At 53.5% G+C, this 21,039-nt stretch overlaps 1 protein-coding gene across 1 annotated transcript; it reads left to right on the top strand.

The window, feature by feature from the left end:
* The first annotated feature begins 435 nt into the window (after positions 1-435).
* On the top strand, positions 436-18,239 carry E2F2 (E2F transcription factor 2). Its single transcript, XM_068539143.1, has 7 exons — positions 436-705; positions 6,083-6,188; positions 7,795-8,014; positions 8,839-8,997; positions 10,870-10,984; positions 12,417-12,609; positions 17,602-18,239. The coding sequence occupies exons 1-7, from the start codon at positions 454-456 to the stop codon at positions 17,868-17,870; spliced, it is 1,314 nt and encodes a 437-aa protein (XP_068395244.1). The 5' UTR covers positions 436-453; the 3' UTR covers positions 17,871-18,239.
* Positions 18,240-21,039: the final 2,800 nt, after the last annotated feature.

Genomic DNA, 21,039 nt, shown 5'->3' with positions numbered 1-21,039 from the left:
AAAAAAAAAAACAGAAAAAAAAAAAAGCAGAGAAAAGCTCAAGGACTCGAGAGCGAGGCGAGAGGGAGTCGGTGCAATCGGTACCCCTCCCCCGTCCGAGCGCATCGCGTTTCTGCGGAGCCCGTGGGCATCCCAGAGACCCCTCCCGAAGCGGGCCAGACCCCAGGCGCTGAAGCCTTAGGGGGCGCGGGGCCCTTGCTGGTCGCAGCAGCCCTCGCGGCGGGGCATCCCCTGGCCGTGCCGCCGCCGCCGCCGCCGCCGGCGGCGCGGGGCGATCTCCAAGCGGCGATCTCCAAGCACTGCCCGGCTCGGCGGCGGGCCAGGAGGGGAGGGTCCGGCCTTGCCCGGCCTCCGCGCCATGCCGCGGGCCGTGTGAGCCGCCGCGGGCTCCGAAGCCCGCAGGTGCCGGCGGGCGCGCCAGGCCCGGCTGGGGAGGGGGGCGCTGCGCTCGCCATGCTGCGAGGGCCGCGGGCCCTGGCTCCGGCCGCGGGGCCGCCCCCCAAGGGTCTGCCCACGATGAGCCCCACGGAGCTGTGGCCGCCCGGCCTCAGCAGCCCTCAGCTCTGCCCGGCCACCACCACCTACTACACCCAGCTGTACCCGCAGACTGTGCCTCCCGCTGCGGCGCCGGGCACCTGCCTCGACGCCACCCCCCACGGACCGGAGGGCCAAGCTGTGCGATGCGTGCCTGCTGGCCGGCTGCCGGTAATGCTGGGGACCCCCCCCGCCCCCGCACCGCTTCCCTCTCTGCTTTTACGGGTGTGGGAAAGGCGGGCGGGACGCCTGGGAGCTAGTCTGAGTGAGGCAGGTCGAGTCTGGGGAGGGAGAAGGGGAGCTTTCAGCTTCCAGAACAACCCATTGCCCCAATATCTAAGTAGAAGAGCCTTTCATTTTCAGACTTGGGATGAAATAACCTCATCCACTGGGGTGGAATGGAATGAGCGCTGGATCAGGAGTGTGGAGACCCAACGCCCTACCCCCAGTGCACCCTGTGACCTTGGGGAAGTCTACGGAGTCAATTTGCTGTCATTCATTCATTCTTTCATTCATTGTTTGGCCCAGAAACCAGTACTGGGCACCTGCTATTGTCCAAGCACAGAACTGAGCCTGGGGATACCATGGGAGCTTTAAAATAGGGGGAGGTCTCTCAGGTCCAGTTTGGCTGAGACTCCTAATTTTCCATCCAGCCAACTCTTTCCCAATTTTCTGCCGTAGGTCCTCCCCCAGGCCCAGTCTTCTGTCCCAGACAGCCAGTAGCAGGTGCAAGGTGGGGGCAGCCCTCTGAGGTTCCTGTTCAGATTGACTGTTCTTTTCTCAAAGCCGCAGGACCGTTGCCAGGGAGGGCCCAAAATGTGGTGGCACCAGGCACAGGGTGTGTTTTTTGGGAGTGGAATTCCTGGAGCCCATGAGAATCGAAACAACCATAGGGTGGGGTGGAGTGGGAAGAGCCCTGGGAGGTGGGGGTGATAGTTAGGGAGCCTGATTTCTGGTCCTGATTGCCGCTAATTCACTGCATGTCCTTGGACAAGTCTTGGCCCTGGTCTGAGCCATTTCCTTGTCTTGAAAATGTGTGTGTGCACGAAGTAGCTGTGGGACTAACTAATCTCAAGTCTCTTCCAGGTCCTGGGTTTTGGAAGCAGGATCCAGGAAGGGGAGATGGGGATGTTGTAGGTTGGCTTTGTTGTGAGTGGTGAGTTAAGTTCAAGTACAGGGAGAAGACCACCCCCTCTGCCCTAGAGGCACTGATCTGACCTGTGTCAATCAGCAGGCTTGGCCTCCAGCCACTGCTGGCTGCAGGCAGAGCCCCACTCCCTGCTACTGGAATCCTGCTTTGTCAATGCTCAAGACTTTAAACTTTCAGAACCCCTTCCGGTACATTATTTCCAACTAGGAGGAAGGTGGCAGGACTGCTATTCCTATTTTACAAGTCAAGCAGCCAAAGATAACCGGGAGTTTTTACCGATCTTTAGTTCAGCATTTTACAGTCTAAAATAGTTTTGTACCCTATGAAGTAGATGGTTTTAGTAGCTCCATGTTGCAGGGGGAAACTGAGGCTCAGAGAGGGGATGTGAACTGTCCAAGATCATATAGGGAGATATATGACCCACAAGGCAGGTTATCATTAGTCTCTTCTCTGCAGCCTTGACTTTCCCCAGTACCACCTGATTTAGGAGCTGGGTACCCCCAGGGAGGGCGCTCAGTGGTGGGCCCAGTCTCTCCTCTGGCCAGCTGCTTTCAGGAGACCCGGCAGAGTTTCAGTAACAGCTGTGGTTTTGAACTGCTTCCCTCCCAGAGGAGCTGAGTGCATCTGTCTGTACCTCCCTCCCGGAGGGGCTCAGTGATCACAGCAAGAATGGCTCTTTTACTGAATGCCTCTCGTGTGCCAGGCACTGCTTGGCACTCTTCACATTCCTTATCTTGGTCAAGATGCCAAGATGCCCGGGATGAGGCATCTTACAGATGAGGAACCTGAGCAGAGACGTGAAGTCACTTGTCCAAGTCCTAAGCCAAGACGTGGGAGCATCTCTTTGCATCAGACCACCCTAAAGGCCTCTGGGGCCCAGAGCCCCCTTTCCTGTCAGTCCCCGGCTGCCCTGTGCCCCAAAACCCGGTGGGCAGGCCTTGGCCCCCTGCTTACTCATTTTAACAGGGTGTGACCTGGAGCAGCTCCAAACCCAACCCTGGGTGTGGCCACTTGCTTTGTGCCCAGGCTGCAAAGTGCAGGGTGAGCAGGATTTGTTGGGGAACTGCTGTTTAAAGGGACCTTAGGCACTGCCCAGGGACGGCGACCAAGATCAACGGCAGAATGAAGGCGGGAACCCAGGTCTCCTCATTCCCTGACTAGAGCTCTTTCCACCACCTCTGGAGGAGGTGTCACCCTGTGTCATTCCTGCAGGAACCTGTGAAGAGGGTGGGATTCTGCAGAGTTCTCCTTTTCTTTTCATTTGTCTGTCTTTTCCAAATTTCCTCTGAGAACCAGGGAAGAAAATGAACATTTTAATGAACAACCGTACAAGGCGGGTCAGATGAGGAAATGTAGGCTTAGGGAGGCAAGGCAGCGAGTCCCTCCCAGGCCGCCGCGAGGCAGAGCGGGGATCTGGAAGCAAGGCTCTCAACTCCTTCCACTGGCTCCTACCCCCACCGTCTAACTTAGGGCTTGGGGCTTAGGAGAGACCTGGCTCCACTCCCTGTGTGATTTCCGGCAAGTCACTTCACCGCCTCTGAGCCCCGGTTACCTCACCTGGCTGCCTGCAAGGGGGTGGTGTCTGGGGTCTCTGGCCCTCTCACTTCTAGAGCTGCCTGAGGAAGGAGCTTCGTTCTTCTCCCTCGGGGTTGGCATGGTGGGCTTGAATCTTAACCAGGCCTTTAAGAAACAGCCAAAGGGGCTGCCTAAGAGGGTCAGGTTGGAGCCGAGCTGGCCTTTGCCCTCAGCACATCCCCGATGCTTTTCAGCTCAGCCCTGAACCTCCCCCTCGCTGGTGGCCCTGGTGCATTAGTGATCGCAGCTCCCCCGCGTGAGCAAGCGCTTTGCTGCCCCCTCACTGAATCCTCCAGGAGGGAGGAGCAGAGCAGCCCCCTTTTACAGGTGCAGCTCAAGAGGTCAGCGGACTTGCCCAGCTCACCCAGCCTGGATGGGAACCCAGGCGGCTCTGACTCCAAGGCCTGTGCTCAGCCTCTCCTTGGTCCTTGTCCTCCTGGGCTTGTCCTCTGCCACTTCTGTTCTGCAGGCTCAGGCCCATCCATGATGAGCTGACTTTTCTCTGGGCAGTGCTCAAAGGTGTCAGAGAGATGTCCTCAGGTGGGGGACAGTTTGCTGCTTAGGGACCCTGAGAGTGCAGGATAAGGGTGAAGGAGAGGAAGAAAAGGGAGGGGGCCAGTGTGTGTGTGTCTGTGTGAAGTAAAGTGATGGGGGCAGGTAGACATAACCAGGCCTTGGCTCAAATTTCAGCAAGTTCTGGGGCAACGTGTACGGGATGGCGCTGAACAGCCTGATACCTGGTTTTGGAGTCAGACAGACCTGGGTTCAAACTCTGGCTTTGCTCTTTGTCTGTGTGGCCTTGGGCACGTGGCTTAACCTCTATGAGTCTCCATTTCTCATCCACCAAGAGAGAGTGCAGTACTGAGTTAGGACTGATGAGCACGTGATAGGCCCTGCGCAGGTTCTCTGTTCAAGGTCCTCCCCTCCTCCCCACTCTGCAGGTAGTGAGGTTCTTCCTGGTGTGTTCTGTGAACTCAGCAGGGGCTGGCTTCCGTCAGGTGAGGGAGGTGAGTGGGGCTGGGGAGACTCTGGGCTGCCACCTCTGCCTCAGGTAGAACTCAGCCTGACTTCCCTTCCTCTCCTTGTCCTGGGCTCACCAGGTCTCAGTTGCTTCAGCTGTAAAATGGGTATTCGTGGCGTTGGGAAGATTCAGTGAGGTGATGAACATTGGGGCTTGGTCTAGGGCCGGTGGAAGGTCTCAGTGAATGATTAGGACTTTTCCTCTAAACAAGATGGGACTAGAGCAGGTCACTTTCCCTAGAATCTAGCATCTCACCGGCTGGGAGGTTAGAAAAGGAATATTTTCCAGAAGGACTTAAAGAGGAATGAGCAGGAAGATGCGGTGTTTGGATCATGTCCAGGCCTGGGTGGAGGTGGAGGAGAGGATCCTCTTATCCAGGCTCCTCCAACCGAGGAGCAGGGCTCCTCAAATCAGTCCAGGAAGACTTCCTGGAGGAGGCACGAGAAGGGGGAAGGGAGCTGACAGCAGGAAGAGCCATCACCACCTCCCACGCGTGTCAGCCCACCTGTGCTCAGCAGCAGTTAGAAGTCTCAGCCCTGCCGAGCATGACCTCACCATCAAAAGTTAAAATAGACCTCTCTGTCCCAACTAAGGTAGGGGTGTCTGGGTGACTGGAGGAAGGGAAGAAGAAGGAAATGGGCTCAGTGATCCCCAGAATAGTTTGTCTAGGAAGAGGCCGAGTTTGGATTTTAGGGAAGGGACTCTGCATTTCCTGAACGCCTACTGAATGCTGAGCCACAGGTTGAGTGCTTTACAAAAGTTATCTCCTTGAATCCTTACAACAGCCCCTGGCAGGTATTTTCTATCCCCTTTTACAGAGGAGGAAACTGAGGCTCCTAGATGTGGAGCATTTCCTCAAGTCACACAGCGAACCCGTGAAGGAGCAGGGAGACTCACGCCTGGGTCTCTGACCTGTGCCCGAGTGCCCCAGCCCTGCCTCTGCCCAGCCCTAACAAGGAGGGAGGCCCCTTCCGGGCCAGCCCAGCTTCTGGGCGTAATTGAGGCCGGGTGGCAGTGGGGTGGAGAGGAGCAGATGGGTCTGTGGTTTGATTTCCCCAGCAGGTGTTTCCCAAGCTTGGCGGGAACAGGGAGGGGGAGCAGGGGGACCTCAGCTGCTTGTCCTTAAGACACAGGGGAAGGATTCATTGTCTGCCCCTCTCGGCAAAGAAAGAATGGCAAATAGAGTCTATTCAGGAGGCCCTGGGGCCCTTGAGCTGGAGCCCAAACAGGGGGGTGGGGGATATTTGCACTGCTTCCCGACGTGGACACCTCCCTGGGGTGTGGCACTGAGCCAGGAAGTCCCCTGGGCCTGGGCGGATGCCCAGCCCCGCCCTGATAAGGGCCAGCTGTGAGGCTGTGATGGGCACGCAGTCTGGCTGAGCCAGCTGCTTCTGCAGTGGAGGTGCGGGGGCTCTCCCCAGCCTGGTGTGCTTTAGGCCCTCCCCTCTCCTTCCTCCCTGTATCATCCTGGGGGAGGGGGGTAGAGAGGCGGGTGTCGGGTCCAGTTATTGAGGAACCCTGTACTAAAACCCAGACTGGCTTTGGTAGCCTCAAGCGCCTGGGCCTCGGAAGATGGGAGTGTTGTGTGCCCCTCAGAAATAGGACTTCCTTCCCCTGAAAGCTCATTTTTCAGGTCACTGATATTTCCTTAACAGGTCCAGTGATTTTTTTCACCCAGGACTGGTGGCAAATTGAGGCAGGCGGTGGCTGCTGGTGGCCTCAGTGCTTCGGCCCCAAGTCGGGGAAAAGCTAAAGGACGAATGATTCTCAAACTCTGCCTCTCTCCCCTCTCTCTCCCCAAGGCCAAAAGGAAGCTGGACCTGGAGGGGATCGGGAGGCCTGTGGTCCCTGAATTCCGGACTCCCAAGCGGAAGTGCATTAGAGTGGATGGCCTCCCCAGCCCCAAAAGTAAGCCACGCCGATGGGGTATCTAAGGGCAGGCTCAGGAGACTGGAGGTGGGGTGGGGTGGGGAGGGGCAGAGGGCAGCAGCCCTGCCCAAATCACCAGGGCTAATATTTGTAGCACACTTTCTGGTTTACACAGCAGTTTCCTGTGCCTTCTCACTGGATCCTGCCAGGCAGGTGGATTATCCCCCTTTTACTGATGAGGCAACTGGAGACTCAGAGTTTCAGTGACTTACCCAAGGTCACACTGCTAGTCAGTGGAGTCAGGACCAGAGCCCAGTTTCTGCCTCTTGATATTTTCAGTCAATATTCTGGTTTGGGAGGGAGTTTAAGCAACTGTGTTAGGGAGGAATTCTAATTTGGGGGGAAAGAGACCTAATAAAGAAGGTATGTTATTGGGTGGTAAGCTTGAGGGTCTGGTCAGGACTCTATTCTGACCTGACTGGTCACTCCTCTTCTGTGAATCTTAGCTGTCTCATCTGTAAAGCAAGGCGCAGCTAGATCAGGAATAGCAAGAAAGTTTCGTCTCCAACGGATTAGTAGAGGCTGCCCAGAGCTCTTTATTGAAGGATCCCAAGTGCACTATCAGTTAGTAATATCTGCCATGAATGCAAAAATTGAGAGCACTGTCTGTGTGCCAAATACTTGCTGTCTATCTATTAAGGGATTCTAAAGTCCCCTTCTAGAGGAATCTGAGACTCTCTAAAATTCAGTTTCCAGAACTAGTTTAGCCATTAACTTGCTATATGACTTGCAAGTCACTAGATTGCAAAAGTCTTCTTGTGGTTTAAGATGCTGCAGCTGAGATGTGGTCTTGTGACATCGACCTCATTAAGAAAGGGACCTTTTTCATGAACCTGCCACATGTGACATAATAGGACTGATTCCTCTCAGATAATCATTGCATGACACATAGAAAGAAAGAGCAAGTCTATATGTCAGTGCTGTATGTCAATTATATCTCAATAAAACTGGAAGGGAAGGAAAAAACAAGTCTATAAACATGTTCTTGTCATTCCCTCCCTACCCTAATTCCAAATTCCTGAAATAACTGGCAGGATAGGGTAAAGGTTAGGAAGGGAGACTCTGGAGCCAGACTGTCTGGATTTAAGTCCCAGCTTTGCCACTTTCTAGCTGAGTGAATTGAGCAAGTTACTTAATCTGTCTGTGCCTCAGTATTCTCACCTGTAAAATGGGGATGGTTATACAACAAACTTATAGGGTGCTGTTAAGGATTAAATTTGTTGTATATGGAAAGTGCTTAGAACAGTGAGCTGCACACAGTAAGCATTTGTTGTTGTTAGTGGTGGTGGCGGTATGGCTGCCCTGAGCTTTGCTGGAAAGGTGCGAACCAAGAGTTAGAATATTTGGTTTCCAGCCCCGACGCTGCCCCCGATTGTGAAACCTTAAGCAAGTCACTTTGCCTCTCTAGTTATCAGATTCCCTGTTTGAACAATGGTGGTGAATGACCCCCTCCCTCCCAGTGCTCTGTAAACTGGAAAGTGGGTGCTTACATGGAGGGTGTAAACTGGAAAGTGGGTCCAGGTCAATGGAGGAAGTTCCCCAGGGGGCCCTCTCTGAGCAGTGGCTGAGCCCCTTTCCTCGTCAGCCCCCAAGTCGCCTGGGGAGAAGACTCGCTATGACACGTCGCTGGGGCTGCTCACCAAGAAATTCATTTACCTCCTGAGCGAGTCTGAGGATGGGGTCCTGGACCTTAACTGGGCGGCTGAGGTGCTGGACGTGCAGAAGCGGCGCATCTACGACATAACCAATGTGCTGGAGGGCATCCAGCTCATCCGCAAGAAGGCCAAGAACAACATCCAGTGGGTGTGAGTGCCTGGGCTGGGGCCGATGGCACCAATGAGTGCGCGTGCTGTGGGCGGAGCCAGGGGCAATATCCTGAGGTTGTGAACGTAGGGGGCGGGCCTGAGAGCAACATCCAATGGGCACAAGTGCTGGCGGGGGATATCAAGGGCAACATCCAGTAAGCTTACACGCTGCGGGTGGAGCCAATGTATTTAAGAGGGGGATGGAAGAGCAGGTGTATATGCTGAAGTAGTGTTAGGAGAGCATGGCAGGGTCAGAGAATGATTTATAGGACGTGTAAAGGCTAAGAGGACCCCAGATCCTCTTTAGTCAGGGGTCTCAATATTGCCCTCTTCTAACTTAGGAAAGTCCTCTGGGATCTGCGCAGTAGTAACCCAGACTCCTTCCAGCTGAGATATAAGTACTACAGACTCCGTTCCTCACTTCTGTAAGGTCTTAAAGAACAGACCTGCAACCCCTGGCATGAACTCTAAAAGAACGCAGGCAGAGAAGTCAGGAGTGAGGTCACTCCAGCTCCCTGCCATTTGGGGGAGCCTGGGGCATAGGGTGGGTAGAGTTGAAAGCCCCCCAAAAGTGGTGTCAGGCCCTGACTTGTTTCTTTTCCCTAGCCCAACCCCCAAACATCAAGTTCCAACCCCTGGCAGCTCCCTGGGAGCTAGACAGGACCACTGATTTGTACAAGCCAGGAGGCACCATCATAGACCATGTGAATGGCCTCTTCCTGGAGTTTTGCCCACACCGTCTGTGCAGCTTTGCACAGCAGCCCTGGGGTTGGGGTCCCTGGATGTAGACTGAGACTGACACTGGGGGACTGCTCTGTCCCCAGAGGCAGAGGACTGTTTGAAGACCCCACCCGGCCTGGGAAGCAGCAGCAGCTGGGGCAGGAGCTGAAGGAGCTAATGAGCATGGAGCAGGCCTTGGACCAGCTCATCCAGAGCTGCTCTCTGAACTTCAAGCACCTGACGGAGGACAAGGCCAACAAGAGATATCCTCTTTGGTTGGGGGGAAGGGGTCCGGGAGCAGGGGGCCTGTTGCCTGCTCATAACTACCCAGAGTTGAGGCAGTACCTCCCTGCAGGGACTGATCCACCCTAGGGGTCTGGCATATCTGTGTCTTCCTTCCTCAGTGGCTTTTCCTCTTGGGTCTCTTTTTTTTTTTTTTTTTTTAATTTATTTATTTATTTTTGGCTGTGTTGGGTCTTCGTTTCTGTGCGAGGGCTTTCTCTAGTTGCAGCGAGCGGGGGCCACTCTTCATCGCGGTGCACGGGCCTCTCACTATCGCGGCCTCTGTTGTTGCGGAGCACAGGCTCCAGACGCGCAGGCTCAGTAGTTGTGGCCCACGGGCCCAGCTGCTCCGCGGCATGTGGGATCTTCCCAGACCAGGGCTCGAACCCGTGTCCCCTGCATTGGCAGGCAAATTCTCAACCACTGCGCCAGCAGGGAAGTCCACCTCTTGGGTCTCTTGAAGTTACTTTCTCATTATAAAAATAAGACAAGTACATTTCTGTAAATCTGGAAAATGGAGAAAAGAAAAAAGAGCTGCCACCCTAACACAGTCATCATTCCTTAGCTATACACAGGGTGTGTGTTATTTAAATAGTGTGTGTACCTGCTGTACACAACGTTTTATATTCTGCTTTTCTCCACTTAGTATACTACCATAGGTGGTTTTTATGTTGTTACATATCCTTCCTAACTATTTGGTTGATCCACATGAAATTGCTGATATTGGACCTTTTTTTTTTTTTACCTATAAAAACAGCAGTTTCATATGGTTTAACATCATATATATTTTTGTTTGTTTTTTTTTGTTTTGCCACACCGCACAGCTTGCAGGATCTTACTTCCCCGACCAGGGATCGAACCCGTGCCTCCTGCAGTGGAAGTGCAGAGTCCTAACCACTGGACCGCCAGGGAATATTTAAATGGTTTGAGAATGTCCTACTCAGACCACTATGGTTTGTTGATAAGGCCTAGAATGGGCATTTAGATCAATTCTAGATTTCCGTTTTATAAAGCGACATTGTGATGAGTATCTTTATTTATTTTTATTTTTTTATTTTTTGGCTGCGTTGGGTCTTTGTTGCGGTGCCTGGGCTTCTCATTGCAGTGGCTTCTCTTGTTGCAGAGCACAGGCTCTAAGCACGCGGGCTTCAGTAGTTGCAGCACATGGGCTCAGTAGTTGTGGCACGTGGGCCCTAGAGTAGTGCGCGGGCTCAGTAGTTGTGGCACTTGGGCTCTAGGGTGTGCAGGCTCCAGTAGTTGTGGCGCACGGGCTTAGTTGCTCTGCAGCATGTGGGATCTTCCCGGACCAGGGCTCGAACCCGTGTCCCCTGCATTGGCAGAAAGATTCTTAACCACTGTGCCAACAGGGAAGTCCCAAATATCTTTATAGATAGAAACTTTTCCCAGGTTTTTTACTTATTTCCCTAGGTTAGATTCCTAGGATTGAAACAATGAGGTCAGAGAGCATAGACTTTGCATATGGCTTTACATATACTTTTTCCAAATGGTTGGACCATCTAATTGGTATTTGGATCTGACCTTGTATTTCTGGAAGGATAGTAGGCATTGTGAGAAATAAAAAGAAATAAGACATGTCTTCCTGACCTCTCAGAGCTAAAAATCTAGCTTGGCAGATGAAGCCTTTATGTAAAAAGCTGATATAAGGCAGCATTTTTTTTAATGATTCATACCCCCATTTCTAAAGGGGTCCAAGGTAGCTTATGAGATTAAAAGAACAGGTTACAGTTTTGGGGTGTTCAGAGTCTTTGAGAGGTGGGTTAGATCCCTTCTGGGCAGGCCGGGAGTTTTAATTTTGACCAGACAGTCACTTCTCTTGACTCTCCTGCCCCTACACTGGCCTACGTGACTTACCAGGACATCCGTGCTGTGGGCAACTTTAAGGAGCAGACGGTGATCGCTGTCAAGGCCCCTCCGCAGACGAGACTGGAAGTGCCTGACAGGAGTGAGGTGAGAGGGGAAGCATTTAGTGGAGAGCAGGGTTAGGAACATTCCAGACAGCTCTGCAGGTTCCGTTCCTGGCACTGCCTAGTCCCAAGCTTCCCTGGTCCATGCTGGTGGCCATGGCAAGACTGATGGTCTCCGAGCTGGGGCAGAAGTGGCGGAAGCTGGAAAGGGTATCAGGCATTAGGTACCAGCCTGAGAAAATCTCTGTTCCTGGTTCCTCTCCGCATCCCACCAGCCCCTGCGTTCCCATGCGCACGCACACGTGCACTCACACACAGCGGTGTCAGTACTCACAGCAATCCCTCCATGTTAACCTAGTTTAAAGACCAGAATTCTTACACTCCCTATGAGGCTGTCTGTGCTCTGACCTCACCCACCTCCTCTCGCATGCTGACCCTGTTCTGTCTTTACTTCAGCCACACTGACCTGCCTGCCGTTTCCCCACCACACTAAGCTCGACCTCAGTACAAGACCTTCTCACACGCTATTCCCTCCAGCCGAAATGCTCTTCCCTCTCTCTGCCTGGTTTACTGCTATTCGTCCTACAGGTCGCAACTTGAACATCACCTCCTCAAGAAGCCTTCCCTGATTACCTCCAGACTTCATAACCACGTGTTCTTTTCCATCGCACTTAACCTCCATTTGCCGGGATATACTGGTGATTACATAATTATGTTCTGCTTCATCTGTTAGAGTGTAACCTCCACAAAGCCGTGTTCCACCCATGTGGTACCCCCAGCCCAGAGTCTGATAAGGGCTCCAGAAATAATTTGTTTAGTGGACAAACATTAAGCTATATAAGGCCCGTAGGGGCAGGCAGAGGGACTGCCTGGGCGCAGGTGTAGACACCTGAATGTGATCGGCAGCAGCATGTGCGTTGCCGGTTGTGGCTCAAGCTGCGGGTACGAGGTAAGCAGGAGGCAAGGGCAGGAAAGCCAAGTATCGGTCTCTTGGTTACAAATAACAGAAAGCCAAGTCCAACTGGCTTAAGTGAGGGGGACCCGGGGGGAACCAAGTGACAGGTCCAGGGGGAGATTTGGGGATTGCTGGCAAGGCTGGATGCAGAGGCTCAAACCGTGTCGTAAAGTCGGCCTCACACTCGCCATCTCACGCTGCCATTTTCTGTGCCAACTCCGTTCCCAGGTGGGCTCTCCCCTTGCCGTGGCAAAGATAGCTTTTATGATACCAGCTCAGGCCTGAGAGTGGGGGAGGAGTGATTTCCCAAAGGAAAATCAAGGCACTCTCCCTAAAAGAACGGGGTCTCGGGGCCAGACAGATGTCTACCACAGACCACATGGGGCAGGCCCAGCACCCAGCTCGGGAGCCGAGCGTGCTTATATGGACGGTGGGAGCCTCATGTGTCCGTCCACACCCACTGAGCCATGAGTAAGTCCAGCTGCCCAGAGCCATGACCTGGCTTCTCTTCCTTCTCCAGGAGAACCTGCAGATATATCTGAAGAGCACGCAGGGCCCCATCGAAGTCTACCTGTGCCCAGAAGAGGTGCAGGAGCCCAACAGTCCTGCCAAGGAGCCCCTCCCCTCCACCTCCGCCCTCAGTCCCAGCCCTGACCCCACCCAGCCCAGCAGCAGCATGAACCCTGGAATCACGGAATCCACGGCATCCTCAGGTGAGACCCTCTGTCCAGAGGGACAAGGGATGCCGAGAGGGACCAGCCTTAGCGTTTCCCTCTTCCATGTCAGCATTTGTTGGGTACCTACCTTCTACCCAGCAGCAGGGGATACAGTCCTTCTCCCACACATGTGTGCATTGCCCTTTACACTTTATAAAGCACATACACGTTCCTTGTCTCAGTGCGGAGATTGTTGCTGCTCTGGGCAGAGGGGCGCCTGGGTTTGAATCCCACCTCTTCCACTTACCAGCTATATGATCTTGGACAAGTTACTTTACCTCTCTTTGCCTTAATTTCCTCATCTGTAATTTGGGCATAGTATCTACTTCATAGTTTGTGAACATTAAATGAGTTAATATGGGTAAAGCATTTAGCATGGTGCCTGGCAATAACTGTTAGCTATTATTATCATTATTACGGCCACTGCCACTAGTACTGCTACTTCTGTAACAGCTCCTAACGGCAGAGCTCCTGACATTCAATAAGCCCGTAGTAAATGGAAACTATAGATTTTCTGAGGAAGGCTCAGCACTTTCTTAGGAGATAATAACTAAGGTGTTTTAACCACGGCTGTGTACCAGGTACATCCATTATCACATTACTCCTCACAGCGGTTCTTGAGGTAGGTTTTATTGTTCCCAGTTTAGAGATAGATAAACTGAAACAGAGGTGATGTGACCTGCCCAAGGCCTCCTAGCTGGGAGGCAGCAGAGCTGTGTCTTGAACCTTGGTCTCCACACTCTAGCCCAGGGCTCTCTCCACGAGGCACAGAACAAATCAAGGAAGGACGGTGGCTGGGAGGTGGGTGGTAGAGCTAAAAGCTGTCTATGCCTGGCAGGAAGTAGTAGGAGGCCGTTGCCAAGGAGTAAAGAGGTGGGAGAGTCCCCGAGGTCTCCCCAGGGAGACTGGGAGTTGGGCAGGAGTAGAAATGGGAGCCTATGAAGGCCCCTCCCCCAGAATGGTTTTTGCCCTTTACTGAGATCAGGTTAGATCGGCAGGATCCTTTGAGGCCATGTAGGCCAGTGTTCCGCTTTTGTTTTCTTAGCAGCAGAATTCCCCTAAGTAGAACGCTAGTGTTTAAACAAATGCAGAGCTAGAACTGGTCTGGTGGAAGAGGCTTTTTGTGTGTGTGGTGGTGGAGGCAGGTATCCACAGAACCCAGGTTGGATTCCATTTCTTTAACTCAAGGGTTAATAAAACTATTGCCTGCAGGCCAAATCTGGCCTGTTTTTATATGACCCATGAGCTAAGAATGGTTTTCACATTTTTAAAGAGTTGGGGGCTCGGCGTAGGGCAAGTGACTGTGTGACAGAGACCGTACGTGTCCTGCAAACCCTAAAATACTATCTAGCCCTTTACAGAAGTTTGTTGACCCCTGATTTAACTCAACACTTCATTTTACACATGAATAAACTGAGGGCCAGAGAGGGCAAGTAACTTTCCTAAGGTCACACAGCAAGTTAGTGGCAGAGCTCAGACAAGAGCCCAGACTCCCAGTTCTTCTCTAGCCATCTCTCCTGTGTTCCAGCCTGGTCCCAGGACCAGGGCTCTCCCTGAACCGACCATCTGTCCCTTTGGGAACCTCCCAGTGCCTATCTCCCAGTCCAGACCTGTGCCCCACCCTGTTCTCCCTCCTCCTCCCGCGCTCTGCTTTCTCGCTCCACTGTCAACGTGTGCACGGCTCTCCAGAGTTAGAACCTTCAGTTGTCGTCTGAGACCTTGGGCAGAGGTGGAGGACCCTACCGCAGAAGCAAGGACAAGGATTTTACCTCAGTTGTACAAGTCAAGAGGCTGAGGCCTGAAAAGCCTAGATAGAGGCTTACGGAACAGTAGGTGGAGGGGCCAGCCTAGAAGTCAGCTTTGTGCCAGGGCCCATGCCCTCGCTGCCCCTCTTCACCCTTGCTACGTGGTCTCTTAGTGATGTCCCTGCTGAAAAGAGCAGGAGGAAGTTTTCCAGAAGGTGTACACACACACACATGCACTCGTACGTGCTCCATGTTCTGGCCTGAAGCAGGGTCATTCTGAGATACAAGCACCAAGGGCCTGGTCCAAAGAGGAGGCCACTACAGTCTTAGGACCCAGGTTCCCGTCCTAGTTCTGGCACCACCAGGGGAATCATTCTTGCTTGGGGACCTCATTTCCCTCATCTGTAATGAGATGAATCTGAACCTGAGTCATTGAACATCCCTCCGGGCTGTGACTTTCTGACTTAAACCTACATGTGGCTGAGGGCACAGGAGCTGAAGCTGGGACACTCGGGTGTGAGTCTGCATCTCACCTCCTATGATGGGGTGACTGTGGGGGAGTCCTTTAACCCCTCCGAGCCTCTGTTCCCACGTCTCCAAAAAGGGGGACACTAAAACTCCCTCGTGATTATTGGGTGCGTTTCAGGTGATGATACAGCGTGAATGTGACTTTTTAAAAGCTTATGTGAACTGGACACCTATTATGTGTGGGTTTGGAGATATTTAAGTGAATATGAGCCATTCAGGGTGCAGTGGAGGCACAGATGTTACAAAGAGCAGTTCTCTTCTGGATGTGATAAACACTGAGACAGAGAAAGAGGGAGAGAGAGAGGATGGATGGACGGGTGGGTGGGAGGGGTCGGACCTGAGGTAGAGGCTCTCACATGTGATAGCTCAGTTACTGCTTCCACAACTCAGGGTGGTGGTCCTTATTTTTCCTGCTGGGAAAACTGAGGTGCCGGGTCCTGTAGCTGGTGAGGGGCTGAGGACTGAGCCCCCAACCTCTTCCTCACTCCCAAGCCAGGCCTTGTACTCTAACACGTGCAGGCCTCTGCGATGTGCTAAACAAACATTTGATTTTTTCGCATTCAAATACTGCATTTAATTGGCATCTTTGAGCTTCAGTTTCCTCATCTGTAAATAGACATAACAACAGTGCCTCCCCCTGGGGCTTCTGGAGTGTCCAAGTAGGTGAAACAGGACTCTCCTTGAGATCAGAGCTGATGGAGTAAGCCCTTGGGAAATGGGAGCTATTTTTGTTTTTAAGAAGGGCAGCCTGCAGACCAGCTGTTCTTTATCTGCACTTAACCATTTAAGCCTCTCAACAACCAGAGGCAGGTATAATCATCATCCCCATTTTAGGGGTGAGGAAACGGAGACCTATGAACGTTGTCACTTGCCCAAAGTTACACAGCTAGCTCAAGGTTGATCAGGCGGTCTGGCACACTGACATGGTTGTATTTTCAAAGCAATGCTTGGTTGGTAAGGAACGACTCAGATTGTGAGATTCTGGGCGTCAGGGTATATTTGGCAGGGGATTTCCGGTGCCCTGCTCCACATGCCTGCATAGGGAATCACGTCCTTACCTCTAAATGGAAATAAGCTGGTGTGCGGAGGAGTAGGTGATGGCCGGTGTGTCTGGAGAGGTGAGTGTCAGCTATGGGAGGGAGGCGGGGGAGGCAGCAGAAAGGGAGGCCGGGACCAAGTCACGCCAGGCCTGCTCAGTCCTGGTGGGAACTTGGATTTTATTCTAAGCCACATTTTTTTTTTTTTTGGCCGCACCACTTGGCATGTGGGATCTTATTCCCTGACCAGGGATCGAACCCGTGCCCCCTGCATTGGAAGCGTGGGGTCTTAACCACTGGACCGCCAGGGAAGTCCCTCTAAGCCATTTTTAAGTCAGAGCACAGACTGCAAGGGCCAAGAGTCGAAGCAAGGTGACTGGTGAGAAGGCTTCTGCAGGGGCCTGGGTGAGAGGAAGGGGCGAGCCGCAGATCACAGCAGCGGGACTGAAGAGAGATGGGCAGCTTAGAGGGTTGATTTGGTTGTGGAGGTGACCGAACTTGCTGCTGGGTCGGAGGCGGGGAAATGGCAGGATTACAGGTGATTCTTGGGCCTTCTGGCCTAAGCAACTGAGTGGGCGGGGGTTCATTAAATACAATGGGGGAAGACTCAGGTTTGGGGGAAGATCGGGAGTTTGGTTTTGACATGCTGAGTTCTGACCTAGCGTAGCCATCAAGTAGAGATGTAGCAGGAGCCCAGAGCCGGTGGGTGGGGTCTGTGCCAGAGGCATCCATTTGGGAGCAGTAGATCTGGAGACGGATTTAAAGCCACGGGGCTGGCTGAGATCACCTGGCGAGGAGTGCAGCCAGAGGAGAGAAGAATCGGAGGATGGAGCCCCTGGGCTTCAGGGTTTAGAAGTTGAGAAGAGGAGGAGGATACAGGAAAGGAGACCAAGAAGAAGCAGCCAAAGAGGTAGGAAGAAAACCAGGAGAATCTAGTACCAATGACTGCATCAGATTCTGCTGGATGTCACATGGGATGAGGCCAGAGAGCTGACCCCTGGATTTACCAACATTTAGCGCTGGTTCAGACAGACCCCAGGTCGGAGTGGGTTGAAGCGTGAATAGTGGTGGGGAAGTAGGGAGTGAGCACGGGTAACTCTTAAGAAACTTCACTGTGAAAGGGAGCAGTACAATGGGCTGGTAATTGGAGAGAGTCGTGAGGTCAGGGGAGGATGCTCTTTAAAGATCAGAGTTATTAGGGACTTCCCTGGCGGTCCCGTGGTTAAGACTCCGCGCTTCCAACGCAAGGGGCGTGGGTTCGATCCCTGGTCGGGGAACTAAGATCCCTCATGCTGCGTGGTGCGGCCAAAAAAACATAATAAAGATAAGAGTTATTAGAGGATGTCTGTGTATTGACAGGAATGATCTAGGAGAGTGAGAGGAATTGATGATGCAGGAAAAAGAGACCTCAGTGACTTCAGGGGCCAGGACCTTGATGGTGAAAGGGGGTAGGGTGACTGCAGAAGCTGGGGGTGGGTGTGGAGACAGGAGAGGGGAGGGGAGAGAGTGTGGGTGAAGGAGGGGGGCTGCTGGAGCTGGGGCAGGAAAGGGCAGGGTGTCCTGTGCTGTCAGGCGTGAGCCAGGGTAGGAGAGACCAGAGGCTGTTTTTGTTCTCGGAGGTCTGACCAGAGGCTTTCGGGCACCAGCATCAGGCATGACCCTTGTCGATTTGTCTCCAGCACCAGTGCTGACGTCCCAGCAGGTCCTGCCGCCACTCCCGCCGTCCCTTGTCCCTCTGGAGGCCACCGACAGCATGCTGGAGCCGTCACACCCACTCCTGCAGCAGACTGAAGACCAGCTCCTGTCCCCGACACCACCGTGCGGCTCCCCTCTGATCAGCTTCTCCCCGCCCTTGGACCAGGACGACTACCTGTGGGGCCTGGACGGCGGGGAGGGCATCAGTGACCTCTTCGACACCTATGACCTCGGGGACCTGCTGATTAACTGAATGGCCCCTGCCTGCCCCCCGGCAACCCCGCCAGTCTCCACCTCCTCACAGGCAGACTGACAGGCCCTCTGCCTGCACAGGATGTGACACGAGGCGCTGCCCTCAGGGTATGGGGGTCCCCCCTTTTCCTTTCCTACCTACCACCTGCCGGCCAGCGCTGTCGGGGGAACGTGGAGGATACGGGGGAGGAGCCTGTCAAGGGGTTGGGCCCTGTCCTTCTTCATGGAAACTGGGCCTGGGAAGACCCAGCCAGTCTTCTGACCTCTGACCTCTCATGTGAAGGGCCACAGGGGAGGTGACCAGGTCCAAGGAGAGGCCCTGCAACTGCCTTTAGAGGGGCAATTAGGACCCTCTGTTTATCAAGAAGCACTTAATGCCTTTGTATTTATTTCAGGTTGAGTTTTGTTTGTTTGCCTTCCCTGAGTTTTAGCAGGGAGGTTGTTCTAGTTCCTAGGAAGACGTCTCCTCAGACAGGTCCAAGGGCAGGCCGGGGCTTGCAGGGGCCCAGGCCAACTCCCTGACTCCCCCCAGCAGTGGGGACTGGGCCTCAGGGGCCATCCGGTCTGCTGGAATGCCAGTTGCACTTCAGCCTCCTAATTCTCTCGAGCGGGGGCTGCAGGATTCCTGGTCTCCTCTGTCCCAGAGCTGGTTCCAGGGAGTCAGCCAAGAGGTCCCAGGGAAACTGGGTTACGAACGTGGAAGCAGCTGTCCGCTGCTGTGGGCACCTTTCCTCCGTTGTTGCCTCTTGCTGGGACAGGGGCTGTTTTACACTGAGGACCTGGGTGGCAGAGACAGCCCCACTATGGACAAGGGTACGAATGAACTAAGAAACTGCCAGAAAGCACCTCTGCTGGTAGCTGCTGGTATCGTCCTCCCCTTCCCTAGAAGGATTTTTTTTTGCCGCATCTGTTGAAGGGGGTGATTCTTTAAGGACCTCCCCTTCCCCCCAGCTCTCACAGAGACCCCCAGGGACAGAAGTGACCACGGCTTGATGGCATGTTGGCTCCTTTTGTCACAGGATGCTGAAGGGGTGACAGGGAAGAGTCTTCATTGCAGATCAGACGTTGGCAGCTAATGGGGAGACGGGCTCATGTTACCTCTTCAGGCTTGGGGTCCTAAGAAGGTCTTTTGACCTCACCACATCCCCCAGAGGCTTGACCATCCCACATTGTCCCCGTAGCCCAGCTGGGTATGGGGCAGTCAGCTCTCCTCCCCCTCCCAACTTGGGGTGGGGGTGGGGCTCTGGACTGAGCCAAGGCTGTGCCTTCCTGAGAGAGGCAGCCGGGGGTGGTGGTCTGAGAGACCCACCGCCCACCCTCAGGGAGCTAGGTTTCCTCAGGGGCTCAGCTGGGCAGCACTTTTATTTTTTTAAGTTTGTAGCATTAAGTTGGTTTCAAATATGAAGTTGGCTCCATGGGATTGCTCCTGAGCTGACCTACTGGCTTCTGAAGTTTGGAAGGTGGGCTTCTTTGGGGGTGGGGTCCAATGTGAGCTAATGCCCAGCTGGGGACAGTCAGGCCTTGTCATTTGCTCAACTTCCTGGGTCCCCAAGTTAGTGCCCTCTCAGGAATGGTCACAGATACCCTGCTCTATAAACAGGGCTAGTTTTTTATGCTTTACAGAGGTGACTTTGGTCTCTATTCTCTAAATACTCACACAGGGGTCTCATCAGAAGGCAGTTTTGAAGCCCAGCATGCCTAGGGCCAAGGGACCACCTTGGCCCTTGGGTGGGGGGAAGGGGTGCTGCGAGCTCTCTGCTGGGCCGCCATCTAGCCATGCGCCATATCTGAGGACAGAGCTGTCTGACTTCCATGCCTTGAGCTCTCTCTAGAACTTTCTCCTAGAATTAAATCATAGAAAAGGGAAATGAATTTAATAGTGAAGTCCAGCCAGAATTGAAGCTCATCCCCAAAGCCCAGCCAAAGGGCTGGACAGAGAGGCTGTCCCTTGGACCCATGACCTATATCCAGAGCAGCTGGCACTCCCGCCGTCCTGTCCCCTCCACACCTGTCCTGGCCCAGCGGCGGGATCACCCAGGCCAAGCCTCAGGCTTGGTGTAGGAAACAAGCTTGTGCCTCTTTCTTCCCGGTGATGCCTGAAACCTCCCAAGTTCCGTCAAGTACTTTAAGAAGCATTTTGAGTGGAATTCCCTTCAGGGCCCAGGTAAACTTTAAAACCAGGGTAGAAGAAAAGACAGTTTCTTTCTGAGGTAAATTATTTCTGCCAGGAAATTTCCCAGCCGCTCTGGCAGCCCCCCACCCCACCCCTGTCACTCGTGTCCCCAGGGGCATCAAAGGCTCAGGGACTCCCGGGAACCCAGTAGCATTAAATTGTTCAGTAGAGTTGGAGATTCAAAGAGATTTCTTAAAACCAGAGTAGCATCTCTCCTCCACAGCCACGCTGTGGTCTGAGCAGTGCGGCTACAGGGAAGAAGAGGGGGATGGTGGAGCGTGTTAAAACTGGCTGTAGTGTGGTTTTGACTTTATTTCCTCTTTCCAGGTGTTCAGCCTCAGTTCTGCGCCGTGTTTAGTTTTTAGTGAAAGAGTTTGGGTGCTCCTGCGTCCAAGCATTGTGTGGCTTAAAGCATTTGAAGTGAAAGACTTTTGGGGTTGTTTGCAAGCAGCTTTCTGGTTCTCATCACTGTGTCCTGAGGTCCCCACCTCATCCTAGGACCCTAGCCTACCATGGGGACCCTCGGTGAGCAGAAGCCCAGCCAGCCTACTGGCTCCTGGGTAAGTGCTGAAGCCTTGTATGTGGCACATGTGTCTAGAGGGACCCTGGTCTCTGTGCTGGGATTCCATTCGGGTCACTCACCTCTGGCCGGGTTTCTGGTTTTGCCCTGCGTCATGCCTTGACGAGCACCATGTAAACCTCCACGTGTTGTGATGATTGGGCATTAAATGACAAACCTGGGCCCCTTGTCTCTGTTGTGCTTTCTGAAGGTCATTACCGAGTGTGGGTCTGGTCCTCCCAGGTCGGGGGTGGAGATGGTTCTGACCAACTGGCTGATCTATCCCCAGAAACAGCCTCCCTTCTCCACGTGGGCTTAGGACCATGCCTGAAATCTCACCAATAAGACCCTGAAGTTAGCAGCACCCAGATCTAAAATGTGAGCCCCTGCCCTGCGTCTGCCTCCATCACCTCTCACCTGAGCAATTTCAGTAGCTTC

Source organism: Eschrichtius robustus, chromosome 3, assembly GCF_028021215.1.
Source record: "Eschrichtius robustus isolate mEscRob2 chromosome 3, mEscRob2.pri, whole genome shotgun sequence".
In the NCBI taxonomy this organism is placed as follows: Eukaryota; Metazoa; Chordata; class Mammalia; order Artiodactyla; family Eschrichtiidae; genus Eschrichtius; species Eschrichtius robustus.
Note: the sequence above shows the minus strand (reverse complement) of the source record. Positions and strands in the feature narration are given on the sequence as shown.

What these genes read in the sequence shown, in the direction of transcription:
- E2F2 (XM_068539143.1), top strand. Translation starts at nt 454, where the DNA reads ATGCTGCGAGGGCCGCGGGCCCTGGCTCCGGCCGCGGGGCCGCCCCCC. An exon ending in TGGCCTCCCCAGCCCCAAAA is followed by an intron (nt 6,189 to 7,794) that starts GTAAGCCACGCC and finishes TTTCCTCGTCAG; the next exon opens with CCCCCAAGTCGCCTGGGGAG. An exon ending in GGAATCCACGGCATCCTCAG is followed by an intron (nt 12,610 to 17,601) that starts GTGAGACCCTCT and finishes ATTTGTCTCCAG; the next exon opens with CACCAGTGCTGACGTCCCAG.